The 27,249-nt window shown below is 39.5% G+C and overlaps 1 protein-coding gene across 1 annotated transcript in view; it reads left to right on the top strand.

Moving 5' to 3' along the window:
- Positions 1–27,249, top strand: part of SLC16A10 (solute carrier family 16 member 10) — a 114,366-nt gene that overhangs the window by 66,774 nt on the left and 20,343 nt on the right. The window contains exons 2-3 of the mRNA XM_028104101.1: positions 6,901–7,045; positions 9,184–9,646. Coding sequence (XP_027959902.1) covers positions 6,901–7,045; positions 9,184–9,646 — 608 coding nt within the window. The remainder of the gene's footprint in view (positions 1–6,900; positions 7,046–9,183; positions 9,647–27,249) is intronic.

Raw genomic sequence — 27,249 nt, 5'->3', positions numbered from 1 at the left:
CTCTAGGTAGCATTGACATCTTCACAATGTTTGTTCTTCCAGTCCATGAGCATGGAACGTTTTTCCATTTCTTTGTGTCTTCCTCAATTTCTTTCATGAGTATTTTATAGTTTTCTGAGTACAGATCCTTTGCCTCTTTGGTTAGATTTATTCCTAGTCATTTTATGGTTTTGGGTGCAATTGTAAATGGGATCGACTCTTTAATTTCTCTTTCTTCTGTCTTGTTGTTGGTGTATAGGAATGCCACTGATTTCTGTGCATTGATTTTATATCCTGCCACTTTACTGAATTCCTGTATGAGTTCTAGCAGTTTTGGAGTGGAGTCTTTTGGGTTTTCCACATACAGTATCATATCATCTGCAAAGAGTGAGAGTTTGACTTCCTCCTTGCCGATTTGGATGCCTTTTATTTCTTTTTGTTGTCTGATTGCTATGGCTAGGACTATGTTGAATAGCAGTGGTGATAGTGGACATCCTTGTCGCGTTCCTGACCTTAGGGGGATAGCTCTCAGTTTTTCCCCATTGAGAATGATATTCGCTGTAGGTTTTTCATAGATGGCTTTTATGATATTGAGGTATGTACCGTCTATCCCTATTCTCTGAAGAGTTTTGATCAAGAAAGGATGCTGTACTTTGTCAAATGCTTTCTCTGCATCTATTGAGAGGATCATATGATTCTTGTTCTTTCTTTTGTTAATATATTGTATCACGTTGATTGATTTGCGGATGTTGAACCAACCTTGCAGCCCAGGGATAAATCCCACTTGGTCGTGGCGGATAATCCTTTTAATGTACTGTTGGATCCTATTGGCTAGTATTTTGGTGAGAATTTTTATATCCATGTTCATCAAGGATATTGGTCTGTAGTTGTTCTTTTTGATGGGGTCTTTATCTGGTTTAGGAATCAAGGTAATGGTGGCCTCATAAAATGAGTTTCGAAGTTTTCCTTCCATTTCTAATTTTTGGAACAGTTTCAGGAGAATAGGTATTAATTCTTCTTTAAATGTTTGGTAGAATTCCCCTGGGAAGCCATCTGGCCCTGGGCTTTTGTTTGTTGGGAGATTTTTGATGACTGCTTCAATTTCCTTAGTGGTTATAGGTCTGTTCAGGTTTTCTATTTCTTCCTGGTTCAATTTTGGTAGTTGATACATCTCTAGGAATGCATCCATTTCTTCAGGGTTATCTAATTTGCTGGCATATAGTTGCTTATAATATGTTCTTATAATTGTTTGTATTTCTTTGGTGTTGGTTGTGATCTCTCCTTTTTCATTCATGATTTTGTTGATTTGGGTCATTTCTCTTTTCTTCGATAAGTCTGGCCAGGGCTTTATCAATCTTGTTAATTCTTTCAAAGAACCAGCTCCTAGTTTCATTGATCTGTTCTACTGTTCTTTTGGTTTCTATTTCATTGATTTCTGCTCTGATCTTTATTATTTCTCTTCTCCTGCTGGGTTTAGGCTTTATTTGCTGTTTTTTCTCCAGCTCCTTTAGGTGTAGGGTTAGGTTGTGTATTTGAGACCTTTCTTGTTTCTTGAGAAAGGCTTGTATTGCTATATACTTTCCTCTCAGGACTGCCTTTGCTGCATCCCAAAGATTTTGAACAGTTGTGTTTTCATTTTCATTGGTTTCCATGAATTTTTTAAATTCTTCTTTAATTTCTTGGTTGACCCATTCATTGTTTAGTAGGATGCTCTTTAGCCTCCATGTATTTGAGTTCTTTCTGACTTTCCTCTTGTGATTGAGTTCTAGTTTCAAAGCATTCTGGTCTGCAAATATGCAGGGAATAATCCCAATCTTTTGGTACTAGTTGAGACCTGATTTGTGACCTAGGATGTGATCTATTCTGGAGAATGTTCCATGGGCACTAGAGAAGAATGTGTATTCCGTTGCTTTGGGATGGAATGTTCTGAATATGTCTGTGAAGTCCATTTGGTCCAGTGTGTCATTTAAAGTCTTTATTTCCTTGTTGATCTTTTGCTTAGATGATCTGTCCATTTCAGTCAGGGGGGTGTTTAAGTCCCCCACTATTATTGTATTGTTGTCAATGTGTTTCTTTGCTTTTGTTATTAATTGCCTTATATAATTGGCTGCTCCCATGTTAGGGGCATAGGTATTTACAATTGTTAGATCTTCTTGTTGGATAGACCCTTTAAGTAGGATATAGTGTCCTTCCTCATCTCTTATTACATCTTTGTTTTAAAATCTAATTTGTCTGATATAAGGATTGCCACCCCAGCTTTCTTTTGGTGTCCATTAGCATGGTAAATGGTTTTCCACCAGCTTTCTTTTGGTTGTCCATTAGCATGGTAAATGGTTTTCCACCAGTAGGTCCCTGGCACTTTCAATGTGGGGGTGTCTTTGGGTCTAAAATGAGTCTCTTGCAGACAGCATATCGGTGGGTCTTGTTTTTTAATCCAGTCTGATAGCCTGTGTCTTTTGATTGGGGCATTTAGCCTATTTACATTCAGGGTAACTATTGAAAGATATGAATTTAGTGCCATTGTATTGCCTGTAAGGTGACTGTTACTGTATATTGTCTGTGTTCCTTTCTGGTCTATGCTGCTTTTAGGCTCTCTCTTTGCTTAGAGGACCCCTTTCAATATTTCTTGTAGGGCTGGTTTCGTGTTTACAAATTCCTTTAGTTTCTGTTTGTCCTGGAAGATTTTTATCTCTCCTTCTATTGTCAATGACAGCCTAGCTGGATATAGTATTCTTGGCTGCATATTTTTCTCGTTTAGTGCTCTGAATATATCATGCCAGTCCTTTCTGGCCTGCCAGGTCTCTGTGGATAGGTCTGTTGCCAGTCTAATGTTTCTACCATTATAGGGTACATATCTCTTCTCCCGAGCTGCTTTCAGGATTTTCTCTTTGTCTCTGATACTCGTAAGTTTTACTATTAGATGTCGGGGTGTTGACCTATTTTTATTGATTTTGAGAGAGGTTCTCTGTGCCTCCTGGATTTTATGCCTGTTTCCTTCCCCACATTAGGGAAGTTCTCTGCTATAATTTGCTCCAATATACCTTCTGCCCCTCTCTCTCTTTCTTCTTCTTCTGGGATCCCAATTATTCTAATGTTGTTTTGTCTTATCGTATCGCTTATCTCTCGAATTCTGCCCTCATGATCCAGTAGTTGTTTATCTCTCTTTTTCTCAGCTTCTTTATTTTCCATCATTTGGTCTTCTATATCGCTGATTCTCTCTTCTGCCTCATTTATCCTAGCAGTTAGTGCCCCCATTTTTTATTGTACCTCATTAATAGCCTTTCTGATTTTGACTTGGTTAGATTTTAGTTCTTTTATTTCTCCAGAAAGGGTTTCTCTAATAACTTCCATGCTTTTTTCAAGCCCAGCTAGTATCTTTAAAGTCATGATTCTGATCTCTAGGTCTGACATTGCACTAATGTCCGTATTGAGTAGGTCCCTGGCAGATGGTACTACCTCTTGTTCTTTTTGTTGAGGTGATTTTTTTCATCTTGTCATTTTGTCCAGAGCAGAATAGATGAATGAGAGAACAAAATGCTAACAGGTTAACAATGTCCCCAGAAAATATACTCTAATCAAATCAGAAAAAGACCTGAAACCAGGGGAAAAAGGAGGGAAAGAAAGAAGAAAGAGAGAGAGAAAAAAAGAAGAAGATAAAAACAAACAAAAACAGAACAAAACAAAAAAAACAGAATATGATCAAATATGATCAGGCTGTTGCATAGATCAGTGCCACACACTAGATTTTGTTTGTATTTTGGTCTGTTAGAATAAAGTGCCTCCTAAAATTTTAAAGAAAGAAAGACTTATATATGTACACAATAAGGATTGATACGGTGAAGGGATGGAATGACTGTAAAGATGAACATTATAAAAAATTTTAAAAAAAGAATTGATAAGATGTTTGAAAAAAGAAAGAAGAGGATTAAAAAAAAGGAAAGAAAGAAAAAAAAAGGGGAGAGAATGTGATCAGGCAGGAGACTAGAACAAAGCCATACAGTAGAGATTTAGGGTATATTTTGATATGTTAGAAGAAACCGTATCTCAAAATTTTAAAGAGAGAACAACTTATATATATATATGCCAAAAATAAGGGTAACTACTATGAAGGGATAGAATATGACTCTAAAAATGAAAAATAAAAATGTTTTTTTTTTAAAAAAGGGATTGATAAGATGTTGGTTGGAAAAGGGAAAAAGAAAAATTAAAAAAAAAACAGTTAAAAAAATTAACTTTGAAAGACTAATGAATCATGGTAAAAAAGCCATGAATTCTATGTGCAGTGTTTGCTTCCTGGTGTTTTTGAAAAAGATTCCCCAACGTGGCCTTTCCTGGATGTCTCTCTCTCTAATATCACACACATGTATACAAACACATTCTAAAGACTTTATTGTACATTTTTTGACATCTGTATCTCTTAAGGCAGTTATTATATTCCATGTGGTGCTTTGCTTGGACTTCTGTTTGCATATATGTTACTAGATTGAAAATTATTGGAAGGTAGAGAAATCTCTTAGTTGTTTCTATATTCTCAACAGCCTAGGATAGTGCCTTGAAGGTAATAGGCACTTTTAATAGGAAGGGAGAAAGTGTTGCTATTCCATAACTTAAATAGCACCTCTTCCATTGAAAAAGATTTGTTTTTAGGGCGCCTGGGTGGCTCAGATGTTTAAGCATCTGCCTTCGGCTGGGGTCATGATCTCAGGGATAGAGATTGAGCTGGGATTGAGCCCCACATCAGGCTCCCTGCTCAGCAGGGAGTCTGCTTCTCCCTCTCCCTCTTACTCCCTCTGCTTGTGCTCTCTTGCTGTCTGTCAAATAAATAAATAAAATCTTAAAAAAAAAAAAAGATCTGTTTTCTCAACAATAATAGGAAACCCTGTGCGGGTGTTTGGTTGAATTCCATCGAGGGACTGTGGTAGTTTGCTTTATTTAATTTATTTGTTTATTTATTTAGTTATGTTAGTCACCATACAGTACTTCATTAGTTTTTGATGTAGTGTTCCGTGATTCATTATTTGCATGTTTTTTAAATAAAAATTTTACCATGCTGGGTATAGTGACTATGTACTTCAGTTTCTCAATTGTTAAATGAACTTAATAGGAGTACGTAACTACAGAGGTTTGGGGATTAAATGAGATCATCTCTGAGTGTACAAATACATTACCTCAAAACTTTATTGAGTTTTTATTATTAATAATCACAGACTTCACAGGGGTGAAAGACAATAGCAGTCTTTTATTTTTATGATGTGTATCATAACCTATAAGACCTTGCATTCTCTGGGCTGCCATGTTAAAACTTTATAAAAGCTAGAAATTTTATGAGTTAACAATGGCAAGTAATTATTCATTTAAGAATTAGTTTCTTGAATTTGATCAGAAGATGGACCTAACTTCATCTGTTGCTGATTATTATCATAACAGAATGTGCTGTTAGGATTTTGGCCAAGACACTAAGGTACAATAGTGTGAAATTCAAAAGTGACATTTGTCAAGAACCAGTTAGAGGCTCTAAAACACGTAAGGACACTTACGGGTCAAGGAAGAACATTTTGTGAGGATTCTTCCAGAAAATTACGCTATGGCTTCTTTTACCACATGGGAGAAGTAGAGGTGAATGCTCTCTCACTTGATATCTAGTGAGGGGAACTTGAGAGGGACCATTTAGAGATTTAAAGAGTTCTCTTCAGTTAGGGGGCCCAGAGGACTGGGGTCTGAATCCCCTAAGAAATCCAACAAGGAGAGAACTATAGCTGGCTAACTGCTCCCTCGGCAAAGCTATCAGGCTCCCTGCTCAGCGGGAGGAAATTATGACTCTGTCCCTTTTCATGACCTCTTCTCCCCTTTCTTCACTGCCATGCTCTCTATAGTAGGGATGGGGAAGAGAAGCTGGGACAAGGAAGGCAGACGCCATCGTAAGTGGTCCTGCCAAAAGACCTGTCTGATCATGTTTGAAGCTGACTCTCTTCTCAGATGCACTTTTGTGGGTTCTTCAGAGTCTCACCTCAGAGACCTTCTGGCTCCACTGACAAGAATAATTCATTTTCCTCCTGGCTTTCTTGCTGTTACTTAAAAACCCAACTGTTGTAGCTTCATTGTCCTTGTAGGCAGTATATCTGGGCAGGAATCAAAACAGCTCCAGACTGCCCCTCTCCTGCACTTGGCCTGCCTCTGATGTACAGGAAACATTCACATTGCTTTGGCCTGACAAATGTGGGAGCGTAGACAAATTCCAACACAATCACCTCCAAATGATTATAATTCTATTTCCTCCCCCTAAGCGTTAATTACTATCCTGACTTCCAGTGGTCATCATTTCTTCAGTTCGACCACCTAGGCATGCATTCCTAAATATAACTCAGTTTTTAAAAAAGATTTTATTTATTCATTTGAGAGAGAGAGACACAGCGAGAGAGGGAACACGAGCAGGGGGAGTGGGAGAGGGAGAAGCAGGCCTCCCGCTGAGCAGGGAGCCTGATGCAGGGCTTGATCCCAGGACCCTGGGATCATGACCCAAGCCGAAGGCAGACGCTAACGACTGAGCCACCCAAGTGCCCCAATATAAGTCGTTTTTTAAAAAATTACTTTCTTCCCGTAGACTAGAAATTTCTTAAAACCATAGATAACAGGTTAGAGACTAATAGTGTTTGGGTCATAGGAGAGTGATTTGATTAAGAATGCAAACTTCTCAAGAATTCAGTTAAACACAAATCATTGCTGTGCTGGTTATAATTAGTACTGGCAAGTCCTTTGAGCTGTGGTTCAGATTTGCTTCTAATTTATTCCAACTCCCTCCCATTCCAAAAAGTAATAGCTTTTTTTTGCACTAATATTGTTCTAAATATGTATTATATCCTATGGGATAAGGACAAATGCACTTTGTCATATCATAATGTCCCTTTTGTCCCTCTTTTACAGCATGGGTAAGTTCTCTGTCCATGGGGATGATTTTCTTTTGCTGCCCAATAGCCAGTGTCTTCACAGACATGTTTGGTTGTCGGAAGACAGCTGTTGTGGGTGCTGCTGTTGGATTCATTGGACTCATGTCCAGTTCTTTTGTAAGGTAAGGACTTGGCTCTTCATGCTGCTTTTCAAGAACTTTTAGATACCATAGAGTCGTTCCTTCAGAAACTTTGCTGTTTACAAGGAAAAACCCTCCTTTTCATTGCATAAGCTTTAAGCAGTATGATTTAAACAGTGTTATCCAGAGCAGCAAGTCAGAGCTTCATAGTTTGAATGTTTTTGCTTGCAGCTCTTTCATGTTTTTCATTCAATTTCGTTTTTAACCCACTGGTCAGAAGCTACCAAGCTTTCAGAGGTGCAAGGGGAAATGTGATATAAATTCCAGGTGTCGAACCCACTTTCCTATAGTTCAAGTTCTGCCTTCTTAGGAGAGCCTTCTTTAGCAACTCCAGGTCACATCAGTATTCCTGCTCAGAATCCTTTTTGCACTAACCTGATTGTTATTTACTGACTTACACTGCACTTCTTCAGTTGTCAAACTTCAGCAGTTGGAACGAGCTGTTACTGAGGTGAAAATTTAGAAGTAAAAGAGGCTCAGTAGCAGTGAAAATGCCATCGTTTGTGCTTATGTGCTTTACTCTGTAGGAGAGATATGAAGCTAATATCACCCAGCATTTAGTATTTACAATAGTGTGCAAGAAAGTGTTTCTGATTTATATCCATGGCTGTCTGGTTTTCCAACTGACAGCTTTACAATACTGTGGAATAATTGATCAGATATAGATGTTCATGATGATACTGTGTTGTCAGTACTATTTTTAACATATGCTTTGAAAAAGGCAGAGAAATGTATAATCTAAATAAAGATAGCACTTTAAGAAGTAAGTTGCAGTTACGAGGAAAAACTGAGGCAGAATGAATAAAGTATTATTTATATTTTGTTCTATATTATTATTTGAGGTAGATGTCTTGTTTCACTAAGCAGATTATGAGAAGGGCATTTTCACATTTTTAATATTTTTTTTCACCAAGTACCTGGAACATATAGCTGCTAAATATGATAGGAATAGAGTAGAGATTCAGTAAAGGGTGATCAGAATGAGGTAAAATTAATTTGGGAGAGCCTAAGAGTGACTCTTGAGACCCTTTTGGAATTGTCCTAGCTGTGGGTGACTAGAGGGGGAAGGGCATCTTAGAGAGAGGATTGCCAACATGCCTTGATTTTATCAGATGCTAGAGTTCCTTATGATTACCTTAGCATATTGCTAGACTAGTATTATTGTTCAAAATTTAATTATTAACCAAAATTATCTGTGTTAGTTTCTAATAAATAATTTGCCTTTACTACTGATATATAGCTTTTTGAATGGACTTTTCAAAAGAAAAAACGTCAGTTTTCTTTTACTCCTTACCTTAATTGTTTCAAAGAATGTAATAATATGATCCTTGACCTTCATAAGAGTTGTGTAATTATTTTTGGTTAAACTATAAAATTCTTAATCCTTTATTACTCTTTTGAGGTCTATATGGCCTTAAAACTTACAAGGTGGGATCACTAATCACACACTTCATGTAGTCTTTCTGCAATCAGAGTATCATTTCTTGTTATCTTGCACAACACTGAGAACTGCGCAATACAGGGGCAAAAGTTGGTGTACAGCCCTTAGGCCAACAAAAATGAGGTACAACTGCTTCTCTGTGCAAATGTTTCTGACATAACCTTGGGGAGAAAGTTTCAAATGCAGCTTTTCCTTTGAATAGATTGCTTGGTAAGTGCCTGGGAAATCTCAAAATAAAATAATGAGTTTTCATTGTAAAAGTATAATTTTTGAAAACTTTTATTGAGACAAGGTTTTTTGTTAGTTTCATCACTGTTGGGCTTGCTGAAACCCCTCCCGCACTGTCCTTTCAGAGCTGTGCACAGCACAGCAGTTGCCGCCGAGGGCTGCTTGGCTCACCTGAACTCCATGGAGAGATGAAGGAGGGACAAAATCTCAGATGGCCTTCCTGGTCATTTTTCACACACTTGAGGCATTTTATTATCCATTCAGGTTGAATTAGCATCTTTTTAGTGTCCTATTCTTGATGTATTAAGTTTTTCACCTCTTTTTGGTAAGTCTTTATTTGTATATGATAAGCTAATGAACTGAATACCCATTTTGCTATGAGGTTTTATTCTGCCAAGCACTTGCTACAAATAACGACCCGCTCCTCTCCATCTTTTTCATCTTTACACAGCTCCATCGAGCCTCTGTACCTCACCTATGGAGTCCTGTTTGCCTGTGGCTGCTCCTTTGCCTATCAGCCTTCACTGGTCATTTTGGGCCACTATTTCAAGAAGCGCCTCGGACTGGTGAATGGGATCGTCACTGCTGGCAGCAGCATCTTCACAATTTTGCTGCCTTTCCTATTACGGGTCCTGACTGACAGTGTGGGCCTCTTCCACACACTGAGGGGCCTCTGCATCTTCACGTTTGTTCTCTTTCTGGCTAGCTTTACTTACCGACCTCTTGTTCCAAATGCCAGAGACAAAGAGAGTGGAACCAAAGGAGGCAACAGATTCTCCCTGTTTTCCAGGAGGAAGTTTGGTCCTCCACAAAAAGTTTTCAATTTTGCCATCTTCAAGGGGACCGCTTACGCGGTTTGGGCAGTTGGAATACCACTTGCACTTTTTGGATACTTTGTGCCTTATGTTCACTTGGTGAGTATGCTTCTTTGGCTTTGCTGGTAATGGATATTACTATTTCATACAGGAAGAGTTCTTAGAAGAGCAAGATAGATCACACTGAAGTTGGCCTTGCTTTAAGCATTATCCTGGTTGTAATTCAGGGACTCTTGAAATTCACGGTCCCTTAAGACAAGGTCAACACATCCAGCAGATCATTAAATAGAGGGTATGTTTCGTGGTATGCATTGGTATTTAAAAATTGCCAAACATAAATAAACAGAAACAACTTTTAAAAAAAAGGAAGGCTAAAATACTAGAACGGATGTCATCAATACAAAAACTTAATAGGTCACATTTTCTCTAAGTAGCTTACAAATCATAATCAGGGACAAAGATGGTACAGCGATTTTGCCAACATCAATTACTTTTTGACAAAAGTGTATAGGAATGAGGTAAACTGTAAAAGCTAATGGCCTTGGCACAAAGAAGCATTACATCTACTTGTGGGATACTTCTGGGAAAATGGGAATTCTTTTCAGAAGAATTATTGAAATGAGAGAAATGGTAGCAAGTTCCAAATGTGGGGAGAACAAGGTTTCCCAGGAAATTAAGAACTCAAGTGCTCAAGCAATTTATATTGTTTACTTCTATCTCAAAGGCAAATTTAAGCCTCTTGATACTGATACAAGAATTAGCAGTATCTGAAGTATTTGCCCCAGCAAAATTTGCTCAAAGTGCTTATTTATGTTTCTTCCTTTTTTCTTACTGTTGTGGCTAAAAATGTATTTACAGTTCAACATGGTTGATAAATGATAAAAATGATGCTAGGATACACTTTTATCTGTATACTATGTGTATGAACTTGGATCTTTTCTAGCTTTTAGTCTACTTTTGGACATTCATGCAATTTTAAAGTTATGGTGGAAGTTGGTAACAGCTCAAGGAATTCTGGGCTCAAGGAGTCAGCTAGTAAACTATGTCATCAGCTCTTTGTGGGTTCCTATGCTGAATTCAGAAAGGAATTAAGTCAAGGAAACAGGAAGAGGAATGGTAAGCAGTCCTGGATCTAAGAATAATTTTGATTTCTCAATTCCTCTTATTCTCATTTTTGTACAAGTGTTGGAAGAAGCAACTGGGATGATCAATGGGAGGCAGGGAGAAGGAATAGTTTTTAGTACTCTGAGTCACTTGGCATTTTGCAGAGACTGAGGTACTGGGTAAAATGCCCTAGTATGTGACCCCTGTCACATATGTAGTATGTGGCTACATCTTGACCTGAAAGTTCATTTTCACACTTTTAGGAAGGCATATCTAAACCACCTGAAGCTATTTTTTGTTTAGAATATAGATCCATTGTTGGAAGGGTCTACTTTATCAACTATCTTTTCTGTAGCTTTTATGGTTAAAACATTTGTGGTGTCCTTCTCAAAGATGAGAAGATTTTTAAAAAATTTTTCTTTGGTGCTACAAAGTGAGCACATGCAGAGAAACCAGTATCTCAGTTTTGTTAATACCAGACATTTGCCTAAGGACAAGGGGTGGGTGACTGTGTAGTTATTTCTGGTAACATATTTATAATTTGTAAAATAATTTCACATCTGTTATTTCATCTGACCTTCACAAAAAACCTGTGGAGTAGGCAAAATAAACAGTATTAGCCCACATTGTACAGGCTGGAAAACAGATCCATTATTAGCCAAGATGTTAAGCGACCTGGTTCCCATTCAAAGATGTTAAGTGAAATGACTCTGCCTAAGGAAATTTAATAAATATGTTATTGGTCATCGTCGTCTTCTTAAAGTAAATCAAATTTCATAATGAAGGATGAGTCAGACAGTATTATATTATTGTCATCAGGAGGCTGTAAATCAGCTAGTACACAGAACAGTAAGGTCTCTGTTAACTCTGATAACAAACCAGGTCTTTTTTCTGCTTTCTCTCCTTCCAGGCATGTTTTAACAAAGGTGTTGATATTTTTCATTTTTGCTTTTCTCTTTGTCAAACTGGTAGAGCCCTGAAAGCCATGTTGGAGAGGAAACACCAGACAGCTAAATGCCGCGTGGGCTGTTTAAATCCCGTGTTTGATGGGTGCACGGAGTCTGTCACTGTGTTGTAAATTACAGTTTGGATTATGGATACTTAACTTAATCTAGGCTTCATGGATCCAGGCTTCCCTTTAGAGGAGGAAAAGGTGTCTCCCGTCATCTTTCCAAACACAAGTAGATGATGTTCAATTCATATTAAACCTTTTATTGGGTGTTGAAGGGAATACACACGGGAGGTATAAGAACCTATCGAAGGAGCATAAAATCTAGTAAATGTAATAATAAAAGCTGTTATAGTTGGTAATTTTTACATACGTTATCTTATTTAATCTTCACAGCAGTGGAGTACTTGTGATGTAACATCTTCATTTCACTGATGAAAAGACTGAGGAACTGAGAGATTTAAAAACTTGCCTGGGGTCACAGAAATAGTGGTTGGTAATTACTGGTGTGGCACTTTTATTCCAGAGGCAGTGTTGTATCTTGGGTAAAGGTAAGGGCTCTGCAGTTAAGACAGATCTGGGTTTTGTCCCTGACTAGTTGCAGGACCTTGAGTAACATCTGTGAGAACCAGTTTCTTCATCTATAAAATAGGGATAAACCTAATTTTGTAGAGTTGGTGTAAGGATTAGAGAAAATGTCTGTAAAGCATCTATCCAGTTCTGGTATAAAAATGAGAGTTATGTTAATTTAAAGACCATGTGATTGCCAATTGAGTGGTTTTTAAGTGAGGGCTATAAAAGAGTCAAAGGAGAAAGATGATACCCATTTGGAAAAGTGGTTAGTAAAAGCTTCACAGGATTGGAGTTGGGCCTTGAGCATGAAATTTGGTGTTAAATTCAGATTCTTACTTAATCAACTAGGGAACTAATTTATCTAGGTCTTCTTTGAAGATTCAGAAGTACAATGAAGTGATTAAGTTAAAAATTCTGAGATTTTTGCCTGTTAGACTATACATGATGATTTGAAAGAGAATATGTATGCTTTGTGTCAGTCTTGCTTTTAAAGCAGGGTTGGAGGTTTTGTCTTTTAGTAGTTGACTTTTTTTTTTAAGATTTTATTTATTTATTTGACAGAGAGACAGTGAGAGAGGGAACACAAGCAGGGGGAGTGGCAGAGGGAGAAGCAGGCTTCCCGCCGAGCAGGGAGCCCGATGCGGGGCTCGATCCCAGGACCCTGGGATCATGACCTGAGCTGAAGGCAGATGCTTGACCAACTGAGCCACCCAAGCGCCCCTAGTAGTTGACTTTTAAAGATGAGGAATCATATTGCTTCCTGAAAGCTGTCAAATGATCTCTCTTTTAGGCCTACCCACTTATAATCTCCGCTGTGAGGGTACAAATCTTATAGATCAATTTAGGTGAAGCCCAACTTTCTAAATAACCATTGTTAGTAGCATCTGCTTCAGTTTTTATTATTTGCCCCTTTTGCCTGAGAGTCATTTTGCTTTGTTTCTGGGCTACATCTTTATGGCTTCTCCTTATCCAGTTTTTCTTCATTAGTTTCTAGAAGCATAATACTCTCTCAGTTTTCCTCCTACCTCTCCATCACCCCGTAGTATCTTTGCTGGTTCCTTTTTCACCCTGACCCTTAATATCAGTGTGTCCTAGAGCTTCTCTTATTCTACTTATTCCACTGGTGATTTCATCCAGTCTCCTCAGTTCAAACATTGTATATATGCCAGTGACTCTAAATTTGTATTTCTCACCCAGACCTCTTTCCTAAATTCTCTACCAGACTTTTTAGAACCAACTGACTACTTAATATTTCCACTTGCATGACTGTTAGGTGTTTCAGATATAACATGTCCAACCCTGAAGTCCTGGTCTTAACCCCTTCACAAGCCTGCTCTGTCCCTAGCCATCCCTGTCTCAGGAGGTGGCAATTTCATCCTTCTTAAGTAATCAGGCCCAAAACCTTGGAGTCATCTTTGGCTCTTCTTCCTTTCATACCACACTCCTGATCCAGTCTGGAAATTCTGGTGGTTCTCCTTTCAAAATATATCCAGGATCTGACCACCTTTCATCATCCTCACTACTAGCCCATAGACCAGGCCACCATCATCCCTAGCCCAGATCTGTGCACTTGCCTTGGAACTGGTCTCCCTGCTAACTTCCCTGCCCGCTGTAGTCTGTTCTCTGTATAGAGGCCACCAGTGTTCTTTCAACACATGAATCACTCTGCTCAAAATCCTTTGTGGGCTGTCCATTTCTCTGAGAACAGAAACTCCTGTCTGTAAGGTACTCTATCATCTGGCTCCTCTCCCTGTCTGCTCTCATCTTCTGTCTTTGCCTCCCTTGCTTCTGCCACACTGCCCTGTTTGCTAGTCACCTTTTTTAAAGATTTTACTTTTAAGTAATCTCTACACCCAACATGGGGCTTGAACCCCATAATCCCAAGATCAAGAGTTGCACACTCCTCTGACTGAGCCAGCCAGGCACCCCGCTATTCACCTTTTACTGAGGCATACCCTGACCACCTGGTTAAAACTCCCTTCTTCCCTCTCCTCCCTCATAGCATTCCCAACCCTGCTCACACTGCTTTTTTTCTTTTTCCATAGCACCTAATACCTTCTAACATATTGCATAATTTATTTATTTATTATGATTAATTTATTTATTATGATTATTTGCTATCTCTATGTATATCTCTGCTAGGATATAAACCTCATGAGGCTAAGGATCTTTTTGTTTTGTTCAGTGAGAGATCCCAAACACCTAGCACAATGCCTAGTGCACAGGTAAGTCTAAAGCAACACTCTATAAGCAATACTCATTTTCTCACCATTTCAGTCTTTAAAATTCTCTATTTGATGCCATAATGATTTTTTACATTTTACACACTTATACATTTTTCACACTTTATAGGACCTGATGGTATTCATATTCATTAAACAGTTAATAACTCTGCAAACCTCAGAATAATTAACACTAATGCCATCTGTTAATGGAGTAAAGAATTGATGTTTTGCTTTGACCCACACCTTTATTTGCATATGTTGAAATTGTCAACCTAAATTGTTGAACCTAAATTAGCTGGTAAGGGTCCTATTATGATTTTTGTATCAATTAGAAAATAAGTTACTATGATAGATGATGAATAGGAATAGAAATCTGAACTTGAAGAATCTTACCTTTGTGAGGCTACACTTGGACCTTAGCTTTAGCCCATTTTATCAGGTGGTTGTGACAGGTGGAGAGTGTCGTCTGATACATTGAGAGTACATTTCTGCTAGTTTAACCTTACCTCCAAGTTCTGGAGCATCTCTTTGGAGAAGCCCTTGCAGACACTAGCTCCAGGGATTATAGGGCGTAAGAAGAAACAGGCCTGAGTTATATAATTGTCCTGTAGGGAAGAGTCTTTAGCACACAAAGAACACTTGAGGGCTGTACATCTCTTCTGTATTAGCCCCCAGACTGCCTGTGCCACCGTCCATTTTCCTCTGTGCTTTTCCTGCTTTCCGTTCCCATTATCAGTATCTAGCTTTCTGCCTTCCTCTGCTTGCTGGCAGCTCACTTGTAATCAGGAAGTTCATATTCCCTTGTAACAAATTGGAGAAAAGCTCAGTTAATGGTAGGTGGTGCCTACCATTTGGAGGCAGAATTGCAAACATGGACAGCTGGTGTGCAGTTATGCAATCCAGCTGTGTCTGCATCTGTGTCAAATCAAACGGATTCATTCTTGGAGTAACATGGCAGGAACAACTGCAGCATCCAAAGCTCCGAGCATGGTTTCAGATTCTGCCCGGCCAGGCCTCACAGCCACGCAAGGGTTTGTTTTAAACTACCAGTTTCTTTTATTTATTTTATTTTATTTTTTAAAGATTTTATTTATTTATTTGACAGAGAGAGACACAGAGAGAGAGGGAACACAAGCAGGGAGAGTGGGAGAGGGAGAAACAGGCTTCCCGCAGAGCTGGGAGCCTGATGCGGGGCTCGATCCCAGGACCCTGGGATCATGATCTGAGCTGAAGGCCGACGCTTAAGGTGGCGCCCTTACCAGTTTCTTTTAAAGAGATGTAACATTTATTGACTACCCACATTTTTATTAATACTAAGTTTACAAGAAGCTCCCACAAACCTTATCTTTCAACGGAGTCTTGGGGCCACACTGTGAGATCGGTGTGATGCAAGGCTCATACCTAGGATAGCCGGGCCTTGAGCCCAGCTCTTCTTCAGAGTGTGGCTTTTAAATAAAATATTTACATACCTGCAAAGATATGACAGTAATTTAGGAGTTGAAAGGGATTATACGGGTGATTTAAGTGCACCTTTTTTTTTTATTAGACTAGTAAAGGAACTATGGCACAGAAAGGGTAAGCTGCTTGCCAAATGTCACAAATTTAAAAAAGCAGCAGAACCAGCATGACATCCGAGAATATCAATGGAAAATAAATGGAAGCTTATCGTAGCCTAAAATGGAAATGTAGTAGAAACACAATTTTTAGAGGAACGAAAAAGTTTTCTCATGTAACATTAACCCTGGTCAACTCCTAAGATTCATTTCCTAGTCAGGGGTTGCTTTGCCATTTTGACACATTCCAGTTCTTCAGAGATGCCATTAGCAGTTATACTGGCTTTGTTGTCTTTCTTTTGTGGACCTGTTTGGAGCTCAAGGTCAAGGTTTTTGTGTCCCTGAGAATACAGTCCTCCTAGTAGAATCCTTGTAAACCAAAGGTTATTGTGTGTTGGGCCAGAACTGGGCTGCTGGGCTGCTAAGCTGATCTCTCCTGCTGTATTTCTCACTGATTACGGTAAGGTTCTGACAGGAGAAAAGCCTTGAGGTCCATTAAATATCCCCAGCCTTGGGGAGGATGGATGCCGTGCTTTAGAAATATTTTAAAATTGATTTATGATAGAATTATATAGTCTGAAGAGTTTCCCTGTTGATCTTACTTGCTCTATAATCAGATTAAACCCAATATGAAGTTAACATTTAAATTTTGTTTTTAGTCTAGAGGCTAAACAGTGGAGACTAAATACTAGGGGCTAATGGTTTCATTTTCTCCCTTTTTCTCCTTGGTTTTGGTTTATTATTCTAATTGTGTTGATTGTTACTTTGACATTTAATTAGCTAATGCAGAATGTTTTGGTACTTTGCAGAATAAAGTATAATCACATTGTTTTTTCACGAAATTTTCTAATTTAAGTACAGTTGACCCTTGAAAAATGCAGTGGTTAGGGGCACTGGACCCCCATGCAGTTAGAAGTCTGCAGGTAACTTCTGACTTCTCAAACTTAAATACTAATAGCCTACTGTTGACAGGAAGCCTTACTGATAATAGTTGATTAAGATATTTTTATGTTATATGTATCATATACTGTATTCTTACAATAAAGTAAACTAGAAAAAATAAAATGTTAAGACAATTAAAAGAGAGGGGTGCCTGACTGGCTTAGTTGGTAGAGCATGTGACTCTTGATCTCGGGATTATGAGTTTGAGCCCCATGTTGGGTGTAGAGATTGCTTAATAAATGGAAATTTATTTATTTATTTATTTAAAAGATTTTATTTATTTGACAAAGAGAGACACAGTAAGAGAGGGAACACAAGCAGGGGGAGTGGGAGAGGGAGAAGCAGGCTTCCCACGGAGCAGGGAGCCCGATGCGGGGCTCGATCCCAGGACTCTGGGATCATGACCTGAACCAAAGGCAGATGCTTAACAACTGAGCCACCTAGGCGCCCCAATAAATGGAAGTTTAGAAAAGTATAAAAAAATACATTTACAGTACTATACTGTACTCATCAAAAAAAATCTGTGTATAAGCGGACCCACACAGTTCAAACCCATGTTGTTCAAGGATCAAGTGTAATTTTTATTTTATTTTTCTATTTTTCATTTAAAAATAGGCTTATAAATTTCTTTGAGACAAGGATATTTGTATAGTGGATTAATTTAAATATCAGGATTTGTCCATTGAGATTCACTATATTGATTATATATACATGTATAACACCTACATACATTTCTTGCAGGGTTTTTTGTTATGTAATCTGGAAATGTTTCATTCATTTATTTATTCGTTCATTCATTCATTCATTCATTTCCTTTCCCAGCAAACTTCCAAAAAAGAATATGAAGGTATTTATTTCACACATACATTTTTAAAAATCTCCACACCCAGTGTGGGGCTTGAACTCACAACCCTAAGATTAGGAGTCATATATTTTACCAACTGAGCCAGCCCAGGCACCTCGCACACATACATTTATTATTATTATTATTATTATTATTATTGTTATTATTATTATTTAGTGTCAGGGTTAGAATTTAGTGATTCATCAGTTGCATATAGCACCTAGTACTTATTACATCTCCTTAATGCCCATTACCCCATTACCCTATCCTCCCACCCATCTTCCCCTCCAGCAACTCTCAGTTTGTTTTATAGATTTTTTTTTTAAAGATTTTATTTATTTGAGAGAGAGAGCAGAGAGAGCAGGAGCGGGGGTGGAGGGGCAGAGGGAGAAGGAGAAGCAGACTCCCGCCGAGCAGGGAGCCCGATGTGGGGCTTGATCCCGGGACCCTGGGATCTTGACCTGAGCTGAAGGTAGACGCTTAACCGGCTGAGCCACCCAGGAGCCCCTGTTTCATACATTTTTTGATTCAATTCTCACAGCAACCTTTTATGAGGGAAGCTACACTGATACTGAATAGATTAAGAACCTTGAGAATTGGAGAGGTTTTATTTTGCTCAGGGTTGCACAATAAGTGGCAGGGTGTCACTAGAATTAGAATGGGTTATTCCCATTATTCTGATGTTTTTTTTCTGATGTGTGTTTCTTCCTCTAATGACAACTCACTTGAACAGATTCAAGCATTCATTCATTTGACAGATACTCACTGAGGACCTGTTAGGTGCCATTAACATTGTAGGTATGGGGATGCGGTGGTGAGAACAGATACAATCTCTGCTCTCACAGAGCTTGATAAATAAGTAAACAAGGTAGTTTTCAAATAGTGATATTTTCTTTGAAGAAAATAAAATGCAATGGAAGGTGATGGTGGGAGGTCATTTCAGTTTGGGAAGTCAGGGACAACCTCTTTGAGGAGGTGACAGTAAGTACATTTTATTGGTGAAGGACAGAATTAGATATGTGGAAGATATTAAAAATAAGACTGCTTCCTATTGCCCTTGGGAAGCCTATGATAGAGAATCTCTCTAGTTTATAAGGCCAGCCAACAGTTGGTGAATTTTTTATCCAACTTATTTTTATCTGGTGTATTGAAATGTGCATGTTGAAATTGTAAAATTCTTGCATCGGGCCCAAACATTGCCTTTTTTCCAGATACTTTACTTAGTACTTATATCTTCTAAAAATACACTACTCTTTCTCAGTTCTCATGTGGTTATTTACGTTAATGATTAGACCTCTCCCCTCCTTCACTTTGTCCCCACTTTTTTCAGATTTTTTCCAGTAGTGTCTGTGCTTTTCTTGCTTTTCTAACCTTGCATTTATTTTCCTGCATATCTCAACATCTGCTGCAATTTGACTACTCAGGTTAGTGAAAATTTGCCCACTTACCAGTTTTGTGCCTCAGGGAGTATTCACCAGTATTATCCTACTTATAATGAATAAGGATCTTGATTTCTGGCCACTTAGGATTCATTAATAGTGGAAGTTAAATAGCTACGGAACACTCATCAAAACAAGCTAGTTGGGGTTTTTTTTGTTTTGTCTTGTTTTGTTATTTTTTTTTCCTCTTTCAAAGTGTAATATACTAACATAGGAACTTGTTAGTACAGAACATAATACATAAGAAGCTTAGAAAGCTGATCATTTACAAATAAGAAAACTAAAACAGAGCCGCTGCTTTTAGTAAGGCACTAAGTTGTCATGCATTCCAAATTGTATTTAGTTAGACAAAAAGAAGTATTTGTAGATGATTCAACAGTAGCTTTTAGAAGTAATACATGGTTTATTCAGTCATGAAAATTATCCCTAGAATGTAGGTCCCAAACTGCTAAGAGATTTTGAATTAATGGGGGAGAAAGAAATCCACAGACCTCTTTTTTTTTTTTTTTACAGAGACACAGAGAGAGAGTACAAGCAGGGAGGGCGGCAGGCAGAGGCAGAGGGAGAAGCAGGCTTCCCTCGGAGCAGGGAGCCCAATGTGGGGCTCGATCCCAGGATCCTGGGATCATGACTTGAGCCAAAGGCAGACGCCCAACGACTGAGCCACCCAGGTGCCCCATCCATAGACCTCTTTTTAACTTCAGTTGAAACCAGCAATAGCGTATTTTTGTCAGGCCCTTATACTATATAATGTATTCAATGTAAGTATGGGAAAGCCTGGTGAAAACTGGATTTTTCTACAAATAATATTGGGGAGCTTTGTGTGTGAATTGTCGTGACACCTCAGGAAATGGTAAGGAATAAATGGGTAAAGTAGACTGGATACGTTAAAGGGTAGGGACAGAGCCCCTTTTCCTTCACTCCATCCCTAGCACCTGGCCTGAAGATTGCCTATACATGAACTATTGTTTCAATTTCTCTGAAGTTTACCTCAGGTTGCCTAGCTTAGGCAAACAACAGACATTTAAAAGACAATCAGGGTGCCTGGGTGGCTGAGTCGGTTAGCGTCTGATTCTTGATTTCAGCTCAGGTCATGATCTCAGGGTTGTGAGATCAAGCCTCACATTGGGTTCTATGCTGGTCATGGAGCCTGCTTTAGATTCTCCCTCCCTCTCCCTCTGCCCTCCCCCCCAGTAAAAAAATAAAGACAGTTAATCAAAACTAGAATCTAGTCCCTAAGGATGTATTGCTGAAACATAATTTTTCTCTCTGAATGCACCCTTATTTCCAGATAGCCAAATCAAGACTAATTTATTTGTTTAAAGTTTTATTTAATTAATCTTTACACCCAGCATGGAGCTTGAACTCACGACCTCAAGATCGCATGCTCCACTAATTGAGCCAGCCAGGCACCCTAAGACTAATTTGTTTGTAAAACAAGTCCAGTTTTAACAAACTTGGCCTAATTGGGAATACAAATCAAAACCACAATGAGATACCACCTCACAGCAGTCAGAATGGCTAAAATTAACAAGTCAGGAAACAACAGATGTTGGCGAGGATGCGGAGAAAGGGGAACCCTCCTACACTGTTGGTGGGAATGCAAGCTGGCGCAGCCACTCTGGAAAACAGTATGGAGGTTCCTCAAAAAGTTGAAAATAGAGCTACCCTACGATCCAGCAATTGCACTAATAGGGATTTATCCCAAAGATACAATGTAGTGATCCGAAGGGGCACCTGCACCCCAATGTTTATAGCAGCAATGTCCACAATAGCCAAACTATGGAAAGAGCCCAGAAGTCCATTGACAGATGATAAAGAAGAGGTGGTATGTATATGTACACACACACACACACGTGCGCACACACACAATGGAATATTATGTAGCCTTGAAAAATGAAAACTTGCCATTTGCAATGATGTGGGTGGAACTAGAGGGTATTATGCTAAGTGAAATAAGTCCATCAGAGAAAGACAGTTATATGATCTTGTTCATGTGGACTTTAAGAAACAAAACAGGATCATAGGGGAAGAAGAGGAAAAAATAAAACAAGACGAAATCAAAGAGGGAGACAAACCATAAGAGACTCTTGAGCATAGGAAACAAACAGGGTTGCTGGAGGGGAGAGGGGTGGGGGATGGGGTAACTGGGTGATGGACATTAAGGAGGGCACGTGATGTAATGATCACTGGGTATTGTATAAGACTGATGATTCACTGATCTCTACCTCTGAAACTAGTAATACATTATATGTTAATTGAATTTAAATTTAAAAAAGTACATAAAAAAAAACCCAAACAAACTTGGCTTAATTATTTACATAAACTCAGTAAGAATAGTGATTGACCATATAGGTCCTTTAAATTCAATTTTGCTGGAACTTTTATAAGGAATCTCTAGATTAAACTTTTAGTAGCCTTTCTACGCCAGAATCCAAGCCAAATACGTGCTATCAGACATGTCTGCAATACCTGTAGATTTGAGCAAATTCCTCTTCTTGAGGTTCCCCAAATATCCTGAGGTTCCTGCATCTGCCAGGAAATGACATTCTTGACTCATCTGGTAAGGCTGCTGGGAACTCTGTAAGCAGGGTATCTTCCTCATAGATTTCCTAATTTTCTACATACAGAGTTGCTTTCCTTATTTCCATCAGTCCTAATTATGTAGCGGAATTTTAACTTAGAAACCTTAGTCTCCAGTGAAAACTAAGTGGTAACCAATTGTGAACTGTTACACCAGAATTCTTTAGAGCTATAATATATGAATACATTTCATAATTTTTAAAAAACATACTTTTCCATAGGACATTCTTTCCATAAGGCACAAAGCATGTTTTCCAACAGACCCAAGTATCTTTAGTTTCTCTGCAATGAGAAGCCAAAAGCATAAACCTATATTTAGTACTCACTGCTTTAATATTTTATCTTATTTGGAAGTGACTTCACGGTCCAATGATTTCAATTTATCATCCAAGCAAAACTTTAAAGTTTCAGGTTACCACAGACTTTGAAATCTATACAGAAGGTCAGATGAGCCATGAAACTGAACAAGACACATTCTACAGTTTTTGCGGATGTTAGGATTTTTGGGACAATGCCATGAAGGCTTGTGCATATGAGACCTCTGACCATTTGGAGGCGTTCCGGCAAAAGAGGCCAAGCTGGAAGATAGTATTATAAGAAAGGGTTCTGTGGAGGGGCCATAGCTCTTGATCTGGAAGTTTGTACTGAGGCCAGGAAACATTACATAAAAAGATGAAATGTTTTTCCTCAGGCTTTGGGGGTCAAATTTGTTCCAGTGTTTAAGAATACAGCCCAAGAGTGACTCCAAAGGAATAGAGGGGGTTTGTCCCAGAGTGGGAAAGACTGGCTGCTGATTTCCAAAGAGGCATCCCACCAAAGGGAATGAAACTCTGACTTCTGGTCGCAATTTCTGTCAGGGCGTCCCACAGACCTGAAAAAAGACAGGACCTTATGCAGGGTGACTGACCCTACTGTCGCATCCCACCAAGGAGAGGGTCACAGCAAATGGCAATAGCAATCCCTGCTGGGGTGTCCCCTGCAACAGGGAAAGCCGGACACATGGTTGCCAAACCGAGTTGGAAAAAGAAGGGAGAGGACTCACCCCTCAGATGTGTGGAAATGTGTTTTGCCTGTTGGTCAAGATGGCGGCTGGATCTGTCAAAACAAAGGAAAAAGGAGGAGCAAGGTAGCTGAGAGTCAGCCAGTATCAAGAAAGGGTCTCAACTGAGTCTCTAAGGTGTGCACATTCGCCCTAGATGAGCTGTAGATGGAGTGGAAAGGGTTCCTTCACCCTCACAGGCATAGGCAGTCCAACTTGTTTGCCCTCAGACCTTCAGACCACACCAGGGAGCCATCTTGGTCAGGGACCTTCAGTTGTCTGAGGAGTACTAGGGTTGGCTGCCAAAGGGCTGAAAAGAAAAAGGAGAGGGAGGGAAGGATCCCTCACCCTTTCAGGCAAGGATGGTCTGGTGGGTTCCCCATGGGGCTTCAGATCCTCACCAAGAAGTAACTTTGGCCTGAGGTACTAGAGTCCAGTCCACTGAGGGAAAGTCCCAAGAAATTCCTGGAGAATCTGGAAAGAGTCCAGGGCTGACAAGGGTCCCCATGCTGGCCACCAAATGTGGGGCATCCCAGTTGGGTGGGGGCCAGTGGCACAGGTGTGAATTCACCCAGGGCAGAACGAAGGAGATAGAAGTTTATTGAATACACCGCAAGGGAGCAGCGAGTAGGACAGCAAAGGAGGGATGGCCTTCCACAAGGTGGTGATGAGGGGCCACAGTTACAGGGCAGAGCAAAGGAGGGTGGGAACTTATGGAATTTTCCCTTTTTTGGTGATCTTAGGAACTGTGCCTGCTTGTAATAGGTCGGTTAGGGCCTAGGGCTATTTCAAGGTGGGTCACTTAATGATCCTGTTTGGGTCAGCTCATGGTTGGTGGTTGCTGTGGGCCCTTTTGCCTTGCTCAAGTTTCCATTGCTCAAGCCTGTTGCCTAAAAGCGGCCTCTAGTGTTAATGCTTGGGATACGTGCTACAGCATGGATGAAACGAAGACATTATGCTAAGTGAAATAAGCCATAGGTCAAATACTGTCTGATTCCACTTGATGAGGTGCCCAGAATAGTCATATTCATAGAAACAAGGTAGAATGGTGGTTGCCAGGTGTTTGGGGAAATGGGGAGTTAGTGTTTCATGGATACAGTGTTTTAGTCTGGGGAAATGAGAATGTTGTGGGGATGGATGGTGGTGACGGCTACACAGGTGAGTGTATTTAATGCCACCGAACTGTACACTTAAAAAATGGTTAAAAATGGTAAATACTAGGTGATATAAATTTTATTTAAAAATTTTTAAAAAGCTAAAACTTGGGTACAACCTTATCAGATAAAAATGCCCTCCACAAATTTCCAAAACACCTTTGAGGGGATGGTACTGGCCAAACTGTGAACCAGCGTGCAGTATTGGTTTCAGATCAGGAAACTGATGTCCAAGATCTTGAAATCAGTAAGGAGTAGAGCTCATAATTCAGCTCCAGAGATTTTTTCCCCCCTGCTAGGCCTGGGCCTTCAACTCCCGTCACAAAGGTTTTCTCTCTGCTATGCCAACATCCTTAATCCAGACCACTCAGGCCTTCCATTTTCTTATCTGTCCTCCTCTACCGGTGTGGTCTTTTTCTTCCTGAATACTTTAAAACCACAAAACAGAACTGAACATATTTAAAATAATGTTAATCAACCTCCCCCCGCCGCCATCCACCCCAGAATTCTGAAATAGGTTTATTTCTTAAGAAAGGAAAAAAAAGGGGGGGGTAGACAATCTCAGAAGTATATGGAAATGACATTAGTGGAAGGAAAACTGATCTAGGCCCAATCCTAACAATTTTTCATCATCAGTCAGATAAAATTTTTTTAACTTGATGTGATACTAGGGAGTGGGTTAGCAATTAGATAATTCTTAGAATTGATAGAGAAGACTCATCACTGTATGCCTTACAAAGCCTGGAAGAGAGGGGGCACATCCCCTTTTCTAAACAAATGCAAACATGGAAACACATGATACCTCAGAAGAGCCTTCATCACAAACCAGAATCCATGTGTGCAGAGCTGCTGCGGCCAGGGTGTATTTTCAGAATGCTCTTTGAAGTGTTAGTCACATGGGCAGGCTGTGGACCGTGGCTCAGTCCTCTGGAGTCATCTTAGCAGAGGGGAGGTGGTCTAACTCCTTCACAGACAGATACTCTTTTCTTGTTTTTGTTATTTTCTTGTTTTTGTTTTTAACAAGAGGAGGGGTGGGCAGAGGCAGAGGGAGAGGGAGAGAATCCCAAGCAGGCTCCACACCTAGCACGGAGGGCTCGATCTCACGACCCTGAGATCATGACCTGAGCCAAACTCAAGAGTTGGAAGCTTAACCAACTGAGCCCCCCACCCGCCCCCAGACAGACACTGTCTTAATTCACTGCAAATTATCTGGGAACCAAGGGTCTCAGAGAGTGCTGAATCTGTGCCAGGAATGAGAGTCCAGGAAGGAGACTGTTTCGAATTAAATTTGGATTTAGGTGGAATGAATAAATTTAAATAAACCAACAGATTAAATATCTTTAATTGATCAGGAAGGATTAGAACGGTTTTTGACAATTTGTGAAATATCTGGCATAGAAATTGTCAGGGTCGCTAAACTTCAAGTTACTCCAAAACCCTAGTGATTTATTTTCTCTTTTAAGTTGAAGTCCACTTTCTAAAATTCAGGATTATTTGAATTGACATCTAAATCCAAATTGGTTTTGATTGATAATTCCTCTAGAACATTTTGCCAAATCGAGATCTGATCTAATTAATGCTATGTGAGGGATGGACTATTTATCTTTTCTGTTTTGCTTTTTTTTTTAATCTCAGGGAAATTATTTTTGTAAAAAAGGAAAAATAAATGCTTTTAGGGTTAGAAAATGTTTTCAAAATCAGATCAGGGTTTTTTGAGCCATCAGCCATCTTTCTTCCTTCTGAACTCTTCTGTTTCTGCTCCTTGGTGGCTGTTAAGTAACCTTCACTCTGGAAACTCTTCCTTCTATTTTCTCAGTCCTGACCTTTACGAGTCTTAACAGGGCCACAGAAGCCCATCGTGGCGAAATGGGAACACTGGCCGTTTAAGAAAACAAGCAGCGCCAGCTCCCTGTGCCTCCAAAAGCCCTGTCAGGCCAAAGGTCTGCTCCCTACCTGGTCAGCTGCTGAGGAGGCAGTTGGTACCTGCTCCATGGGTGTAGTCAACAACAGAAACATCTTTGTAGTAAAGCTGGGCTTTACTGGGCTGCCTGAAGATGGTAGTTCTTAAAAATGTTGGTAGGCAAAGAATTTGATGTTTTCACTTCAAATCTTAGCGCTGTTTTATTCTCAAAGCACAGTTGATCAAATTTAACAAGCTAAAATGACGTTTGAGGCTGACCTAATCAAGGAGTATCTTTTAATAGCCATAAAGTTCTATTTCAACATTATTATGATGTAAAGGGCTTAATTTTATGTTTCCAAATCTGTGAGTGTAGTTTTCTTCCACCTTTGATCACCTCAGTGGGCTTGCTGGCATACAGGGCACATGTATAAAACCTTTCTAAGTGAATGCCCCACTTGTTTTAATTTACTTCCTTTTCTTAGCAGAAACAGAGAGAAAACACAGTTGCTTAAAAAAGACAGAAAAAAAAAAGACCAAACCTTATTTCCTATTCAGATTTATATTCATCTTACTTTGAAGTCAAAGGGTAGTGTAAAGTTTTGATTTGCAACAAATTCTAAGATTATCCATTAACTACTCTAGCAGGGTTTCTACTCCCTTTCTAATTTTTAAAGGGGCAAGGCTCTTTTCTTTGAGTTTGTCTTTAAAAAGTATATTTCCCCCAGCAGAACAGTCTTTTAGAGTGATGGAATAGCTTTTCAAATACCGAATGGATGTGTTGGAAACTAAATTGCATGCAAGTGAGAAGCAACAGGCTGAAGCTGTTAATCTCTGGAGTGAAGAGCAAGTGAGTAGAAGTGCTCTGAACTCTGAATCACTGTTGGAAAGTAGGGAGCTGCAGAAATCATTATTACAAAACCACTGAAAATATTGTGCAGCGTTTACTACCCCATTTTTGGAGGTAGCATGTAACGTAAGAGATGCAGGTCCCTTGACCTGGCCACAAGAGTTTATTCTCCTAGGAACAGAATGAGTGCCTATTGTCCAGTTTGATGATGTGGACGTGAAGAGGAAGGGCAGAAGGTCAGAGAATCCGAATCCTCACAGGGAAGGACAGATGAGGGCTGCATGACTGGAATCTGTTTCCCTCTCAAAGGGCACAGTAACTGCAACAACCATGGAGGACAAATACTGTTGATTTTTCCCACCCAGTTCTGCAGAGGTAGCTGAAGCTCTATTTCACAGCCGGCCGTGCTCTGTTGGAGCTGTTTCTGTCTTGCTTTCCTGGCCTCCCTACATTACTGCCTTTTGTTTTTTTTTGTTTTTTTTTTAGCACTCCGAACTTGACTCAGCAGCTGTTACTGCACATCCAGCATCAGAAATAGTTATTTTGA

The sequence above is a fragment of the Eumetopias jubatus genome, unplaced genomic scaffold (genome assembly GCF_037043125.1).
Source record: "Eumetopias jubatus isolate StellerSeaLion01/CBP00866 unplaced genomic scaffold, mEumJub1_p1.0 scaffold_6, whole genome shotgun sequence".
Lineage (NCBI taxonomy): Eukaryota > Metazoa > Chordata > Mammalia > Carnivora > Otariidae > Eumetopias > Eumetopias jubatus.
The sequence above is the reverse complement of the archived record's forward strand: the minus strand, read 5'-3'. Positions and strand labels throughout refer to the sequence as shown.